Consider the following 7,685-nt stretch of genomic DNA (forward strand, 5'->3'; position numbering starts at 1 on the left):
AAAGGCGCCGTGCTCGCTAACGAATGCTGGAATGTCGCCTAAAAAGCTTCACACCCGCGCCGCGTTAAGTGATACAAAAAATACAAAAAAAAGTACAAAAAAAGAAAGGTAAAAAAGATGTTGGCGTTAAAAGAGCACGTGGTAGAGATGAGACGAGAATAGACGAAACGAGACGAGAATAGGTTTGATGAGACGAAAATAGGCGAGATGAGATGAGAATTGACGAGACGAGATGAGAGGAAGGTTGAAGGTAAAGGGAACAGGAGAGAGGTGAACAATTTACCTTCAAACTAATAATGAAGGAACCGGCTATATGCATACGAAAAGAGTAGCTGAGCCTGTTGAAATACACAAGATGGATAGATAATTGGCAAGATCATGTGTGTGTGTGTGTGTGTGTGTGTGTGTTTATCTTCCACCTATATATTCACCACATTATCACATCACCAAATTAAACATCACCACCACCATCACCATCTTTACCACAACCTTTACCACCACCACCACCACTACCACCACCACCACTCACACCTGCTTCTCGTCTCTCCCGCAGGTGAAGATCTGGTTTCAGAATCACAGGTACAAGATGAAGAGGGCGGCCAAGGAGAAGGCCATGTCCGAACAAAACACGTCCGCCTCACAGGTAAGGAACCCGTGTCCACCTGTCCCTTGTGTCCCTTGGTGTGTCTAACCTAACCTAACCTAACCTAACCTAACCTAACCCTTTCATTACTAGGATGCATGAGTTTTATTTACATTAGGAAGAGTCTATGGCAGTCAGAAGATTAATGGCCAGAGTCTTCACTAATTTCTAATCGTCACATAAGTTTCTGAAGCTGTATAAAATCGTCTAATAGTAACCAGAATAGACATGAAAACGTGTCATGGTACTGAAAAGATTGTTATTCCTTCCTTATGTCCATTTTCTTTCCGTCTTCACTTGTTCTTCAGTGTCCAAATTAACGCTCTCCTCCTCCTCCTCCTCCTCCTCCTGCCGATACAGTCAGTGGGATCTCCGCGTCGTGTGGCAGTTCCCGTGTTGGTGAAGGATGGCAAGCCCTGTCCCACGGGCGATGACCAGGACGGGGCCACGCAGTCAACGCCCTCGTCCACGCCCCTCACCTCGCAGCCCCCGCCCGTACACCACGCGGCCGAGCAGCACCACGCCGACCACCACCACACGCCCACCTCCTACTCCGGCTCCGTGCATCTCTCCGGTGAGTGAATGAATGAGTGAGTGAGTGAGTGTGTGTGAGGAAGAGAGAATGAGTCGAGTAAAGAGAAGGAGGAAAAGGGAATGAAGTGTGTGTGTGTGTGTGTGTGTGTGTGTGTGTGTGTGTGTGTGTGTGTGTGTGTGTGTGTGTGTGTGTGTGTGTGTGTGTGTGTGTGTGTGTGTGTGTGTGTGTGAGTGAGTGAATGAGGTGAGGTGACATGAAAAGAAGTAAGGAAAAGGGAATGTAGTGAGTGAGTGAGTGAGTGAGTGAGTGAGTGAGTGATTGAATGAAAAGCTGACTGACAGACAATGTGTATATGAGTGAATGACTTACTGAATGAGTGACTTATTCGCTGACTGACAAACTGACTAACAAAACGAATGAATAAATGAGAAGACGAATGTTTTGTGAGGTATAATAAAGATGAAAACAAAGGAAAATAATGAATATAGACGGACAGACACACACACACACACACACACACACACACACACACACACACACACACACACACACAGCCCAGTCTTCTTGTCTTCTACCTCCAAAAATAAATAAACCAATAATCAATGTATACCAGGAACACCACTTATGTTACCTGTGTGTGTGTGTGTGTGTGTGTGTGTGTGTGTGTGTGTGTGTGTGTGTGTGTGTGTGTGTGTGTGTGTGTGTGTGTGTGTGTGTGTGTTAACTCCCTGTGCTCTTCCCCCAGGCTCCCATGTGATTAGTGACCTGGGGGGCGGCTGCTCTTCCCCCATGATGACCGAGCCTGTTGTGGTAAGCGGCGTCTCCTCTGCCTCCGCCGCCTGCCTGCCGCCCGTGTCCTCCATCAGTGGGGACTACGCCCGCATGACGCCGCCCACACACCACATGGTCACGCCGCCCGCCACCCCGCACAACCCGCCCAACATGTGTTACTTCCCTTTACAAAGCCGCACCTGGTGAACCAACAATCCCGCCCAATATTTCTAGTTCCCGCCCATTAGTTCCTGCCCGATAGTACCTCAGGTTCCTCCCCCCCACGCCCACCCTAGCACGCCCACATCTGTCCCTTCCTCCCAAGCCCATACACTTCAAAGGCGCCCATTCCTCATTCCCTGATTTTTGTGTAGTTTAGTTCATATTTATTAGTTTTTTTTCATGATGTATTAAGTTCTTTGCCTCCTCTTCCTCTTCCTCTTCCTCTTCCTCCTCCTCCTCCCATCTCTCTCCTCTCCTTGCCATTAATACACATTTCCTTTAAAATTTAGAGGATTCAAGTCCAAGTTAACAATGAACACAAGTGAACACGTGTGAATCTATCCCATTCGAACCCCGTCCTGCCCCGACCTTCTCCCCCTCCACCTGCCCCTCCACCTCCCTACAACTCCTCCCCTCAGCCGGCACCACACACACAAAGCGGTGGACGCAAATCAAGTCCTTAAAGTCCGTGTTGGGTTGAGTTGAAGCACCGAGACTTAACACAGTGTTCCGAAGCGTCAGTGGCAGAAATGAGGCTTCGAAAAGTTGCTTCACTTGTGTGTGTGTGTGTGTGTGTGTGTGTGTGTGTGTGTGTGTGTGTGTGCCAGCCTTCACATTTACGCCAAGAATAATTGAATTTGTCTTTTTTTTTTTATTTATTGATTTCTTTAGTCTAAGATAATTAATTGTGGAGGTAAGAAAATGTCAAAAAACACTAAAAAAAAAATGTCCCTTTAACAGACGAGTGATGGACACGCTGCCTGTGTCCACGTGTATCTGTGTATGCCCATGTCAGTTAGTTTTGTACACTATCTACTTATACATAAATACACAGAGTAGAAATACCATTGTTAAAAAAAAAAAGTATCTATAGTTGTCACGTGATCGCCGAACGACCTTGTTCCTCTGTTAGTCCTAATGCAGTAAGTCACCTTCGACCATAAGGTTAAGTAGCTGTAAGGCAGGTGAGATGACAGCAGACACGTCTGCGGCCAGGCGTCAATGCACGCACTCCACTCCAGCGCATCTAGTTTCTCTCAGTCTAGTCACTTGACATGTTGGCGATCCGTCACTGCAACACTAAATGACTGGCAGCCCGTCACCGGACCAACGAGTGAGGGAAGACGCTTTGTGGCGCAGGAGTGAGTGCAGAGTGTTACTTGACAACTGTCCTGGGCGTCCTGCTCCTCGCCAGGCCGGGCAGCGGGAGGACCGGTGCCCGCGTCTGGTGGAGAGAACCTTAGTGGAGCAAATACGCAAGTCGCCAAAACTCACATCCACCTGGTCGAGTCCACACCTGAGACTCGAGGCTCAAGGCCCACAGAGACCCGCCTGACGGAGCCCTGCCGAGGGGGTCCAGGGCGGGGGGAGGCGGCACTCGAAGCGCCTTGTTATGCCTTATCTCAGTGTCCCTCCTCGCAGGGTCGGCATTAGCGGGAGTAGTAGTGGTAGCGGCAGTATTGTGATGATAGTGGTAGTAGCGGCTGTAGTGGTAGTGGTAGTGGTAGTGGTGAGTGTGGTGAGCGTGTCCCTCGTGCCGACATGATCCTGTGCGGTGGTGGCCACGAGGAACGAACGAACGAACACACCCCGATGCGGATCGGAGGGGTAGAGGGAGGGAAGGGAGGGAGGGAGAGTGTTTCTAGAAGAGAGATAAGAAGAGGGAGAGGCGAGGGAGAGTGTAGGTGAGAGGGGAGCTGTGCCCCTCAGCAAGGTGTTCCTGCCTGGCCACGGCGCTGCGCCACACGCCGATCACAACGACGCCCTCGCAGCCACGCCACACGCCCAGCGGCGTCCCGCAGCACTGACCGTTCTTCAAAGCAATAGAGATCCTCAGGGTAGCTGTTTATCGTTCTCTGCCGAAGTCTCTGCACATCATGCTGACACTACGACATATTACGTTTCATCTTGTAAATACACTATTAGTGCCAGACTGGAGTTGGCAGCCGCCGAGATAGTGTGAGAGGCTGGGGAGGCCCGGCGGCAGAGAAGCTGTTGCCGTGACAATCACATCACGCATATACTCACAAGCAGGCCTCGGCACACCACCACGCCCCTGGAACACCTTGGTTGCACCCTTGGCTGGCGGCCAGACAAGTGTCCGCGCTTCAAGCCCACCCCCAAAGGAACAGTCCCGTCACTAATACGTAGTAATATGTGTAAAACAAAATGCGAACATCGTGCTGGCCGTCCCATTAGTGTTAGCGAAGGGGCGACAGCGCAGCAAGTAAGGCACCGCGTCTCTGGAGACCAGGAGTCGCTAGTGTGTATTTCATTACCACGCCCGGACGGGGCTGCTCCACGGCGCGGCAGGACAATGCTCCGCCAGGTCCAAAATGCTCAAATGCAGATGATAATCAAACAACGCTTCGAAAATGTGCCAGGGCGAGCAGCCGCGGGGCGCGGGTGTCGCGGGAGAGTGTACAATGCCAAAGCGGAGAGAACCCTCCTCCCCCCAACCCCGCGCCTGCGCGCCCGCGCCACTCTCCTCTATTGTGAAGGACGAGGCTCCGCTGCACCTTCAGCAAGGGTCATACGCTTGTGTCTGCCGTGCTGCACCAGAGCACGCCCCTCTGATCCAGAGCTGTGACCGAAACACAACTGTTACACCGTCGCTGCGCAGCCCGGCGGCCCGCTGCTGCCGAGGCCGAGCGACTCTGTCCTTGTCCACGTACAGTACACAGGCGTCACCACCACACGCAGGGGGCGAGGCTGCAGCTAGCACACGCGGCGCCTCGCCCCGCACAGGTTGGCCGCCCCATGGCCCGGGTAGTCGTCCCGGACAAGGTCACGGCCAAGCTGCTGTAGTGTCTTCGCGTCCGGTACATGTATAAATACATAGTTTTATGTATATATACATATACATACCTCTATACACTTTAGACATACATACGTAACTCTAGCACACGGTATAGTGCTGTTATAGTGCCAAATGGTGTTGTTGTACATAAGCGTAGCTTGTATAAAAGTGTACAGACTCTATAGCATTGTACTGTGGGCACATTCCTTCACCTTTGATCCATTAACTTAAAGTTATGCACTTGAAGCCTAAGTTTAGTATTTACTGGTAAGACTGTGAGTGACAGTATTAGCGGCAGGGCCACGGGGATCTGTCGCTGCTCGCGCGCTGCTGCTGCTGCTGCTGCTGCTGCTGCAGCCGCGGTCACGCCGGTGATCCGTGCCGCCCTAGCCGTCGCCACACACCACCTCGGCCATTGTTAGATCAGTTTGACGATGTGAAATCTAAAACACCAACAAGTCTTTCACAGAGATGTAGAGTATTGCGGAGGCAGTTGTCAGGTGGCGGGTCGTGTGCCGCGAGTCCCATACACACACTCCCTAGTCACGCCTCACACCAGTCACCGGCGCCCCGCCAGCCACGTTCAGCCAATCAAAATGCCTTCCTAAGGTCCTAGCGGTAAGAACCACTCGCGGCAGACGATCCACCCACGTGACCTGAGAGGGAAGGGTGCACTGGTCCCTCCTGACTCAGGGTGATGCACGGATCCTGAGACCCATGAAGTGTGACCTCCCAACCCGGGGTCACATTTGCTGTCCTGCCAAGCTGAATCACTAGTCGAGTGGCCAGTAAGAAGCAAGGCGCGGCAGGCTGCTGGCGGCAAGCCACAGCTAACGGGTCGTGCCCTGCAGCGCTGCAGCGGCGAGGGACTCGTGCACCTTCCTTCGGTCTTAGACGAAAATATAAAGGTTCACCCATTTTTAGTACATAGATTTTTTGAACAAATAAACAAATAATTCACATCTGCGTATTTATTTCATCCTCTGTTTTCACTCTGAGACGCAGCGAGAAAACCCCTTGCCAACAGAAGGCCAAGATAAAGTCACAGTAACTGTGACGAGAATTACAAAGTGACTGATGGAAAAGAGGAGATACGGAGAAATAAACGAGTGAAAGCAAATGAGCAGAACAAACAACAGAGTCCGCCGCCACTGCAGATGAGCAAATCCATGGTGCTTACGATGTCAATACGGAAACTGAAGGTACACGCAAAGGAAAGGTAAGACCAATGCAAAGATGGAGAGATGAGGAGAGAAACTAATGGAAAAAATGAATGGCCTCCTGCAATACATTATGAGAGAGAGAGAGAGAGAGAGAGAGAGAGAGAGAGAGAGAGAGAGAGAGAGAGAGAGAGAGAGAGAGAGAGAGAGAGAGAGAGAGAGAGAGAGAGAGAGAGAGAGAGAGAGAGATAGAGAGATACAGAAGAATAATTAAGCAAAGTTACATTACAAAAAGAAGCAAAAGGTCAAATAAGCAACACAACACACACACACACACACACACACACACACACACACACACACACACACACACACACACACATATTTAAAACCACAAACATATCAACACACTAATAATAGAAACATAAAAAAGATCAATATAAGCAAAGCCAACAAAACAAAAATAATCAAACACATACACCCCCACACACACACCACCACCACCACCACCACCACGCTTACCCCTGAACCACCCTATCAATTACTCCCTTCGCGAAACATTGGGATGAAGAGCAAGCGTTAGGAGGGCACAGAAAGAATGGGAGGAGGCCGCGTCGCTCAGTGCTGGCGCGTCTAACAAGCCCGGAGCGAGCCAGACGTAAAAAGGGCGCGGCAAAACACGTATTATTGCCTTCCCTCGTAATAAGCGGACAGGTATTAAACGCTACCTTGCCGGATCCAGGAGGTAAAAGGCAGATGATATGATTTACTCGACTGGGGAGGAGGAGGACGGAGGAAGAGGAGGGAGGAGAAAGAGGAGGAGGAGGGGATGGATGGTAGAGGATGTGGAAGGGGTAAGAGAAAAGAAAGATACAGAGGGATTAAATGAAGGTAGGAGAGGAAAAATAGTGATAGAAGAAGAGGAGGAATAGAGGAAAAGGAAGGTACAGTGAATAATTGAATGGGAAGAGAGGAAGAGAAGAAGGAGGAGAGAAAGATGACGAAGGACTAAGAGAGTAAGGCATAAGGATGGAAGGGAGGAGAAAAAGATGAGAAAGGAATAAGAAAGAAAATTTTAAAGAGGAACAAAATGAGAAACGAGGAAAAGGAAGAGGAAGAAGAGGCGAAGGAGGAGAAGAGGACGGACAGTGATGAACAGATAAAGTGAAGGGAAGGATAGGGAAGTGAGGGGAGAAGGAAGGGAGGCGCGTTGGTGTGAGGGGATATGTTGGGAAGGGAAAGCATGGAAGGGAAGGGGATGTGATGGGAGAGGGTAGATAGAAAAAGGGAGATATGTGAAGAGGGTAGCTGGGTGAGGGGAGAGTAATATGGGAAAGAGGAAGTGAGGGGAAACAGATGGTGAGAGGATGTAATACTGGATGCTGGGTCTCTCTCTCTCTCTCTCTCTCTCTCTCTCTCTCTCTCTCTCTCTCTCTCTCTCTCTCTCTCTCTCTCTCTCTCTCTCTCTCTCTCTCTCTCTCTCTCTCTCTCTCTCTCTCTCTCTCTCTCTCTCTCGTTCATGGAATCCTATCTCATTCATTCTCTTTCTTTTCA

The 7,685-nt window shown here is 50.3% G+C and overlaps 1 protein-coding gene across 1 annotated transcript; it reads left to right on the forward strand.

The window, feature by feature from the left end:
- Window positions 1-552: 552 nt before the first annotated feature.
- Window positions 553-5,933, forward strand: LOC123507125 (homeobox protein Nkx-2.1-like). Its single transcript, XM_045259717.1, has 3 exons — window positions 553-643; window positions 1,004-1,217; window positions 1,924-5,933. Exons 1-3 carry the CDS (start codon window positions 587-589, stop codon window positions 2,154-2,156), a joined length of 504 nt encoding a protein of 167 aa, XP_045115652.1. The 5' UTR covers window positions 553-586; the 3' UTR covers window positions 2,157-5,933.
- The last annotated feature ends 1,752 nt before the right edge of the window (window positions 5,934-7,685 follow it).

The sequence above is a fragment of the Portunus trituberculatus genome, chromosome 21 (genome assembly GCF_017591435.1).
Source record: "Portunus trituberculatus isolate SZX2019 chromosome 21, ASM1759143v1, whole genome shotgun sequence".
Lineage (NCBI taxonomy): Eukaryota > Metazoa > Arthropoda > Malacostraca > Decapoda > Portunidae > Portunus > Portunus trituberculatus.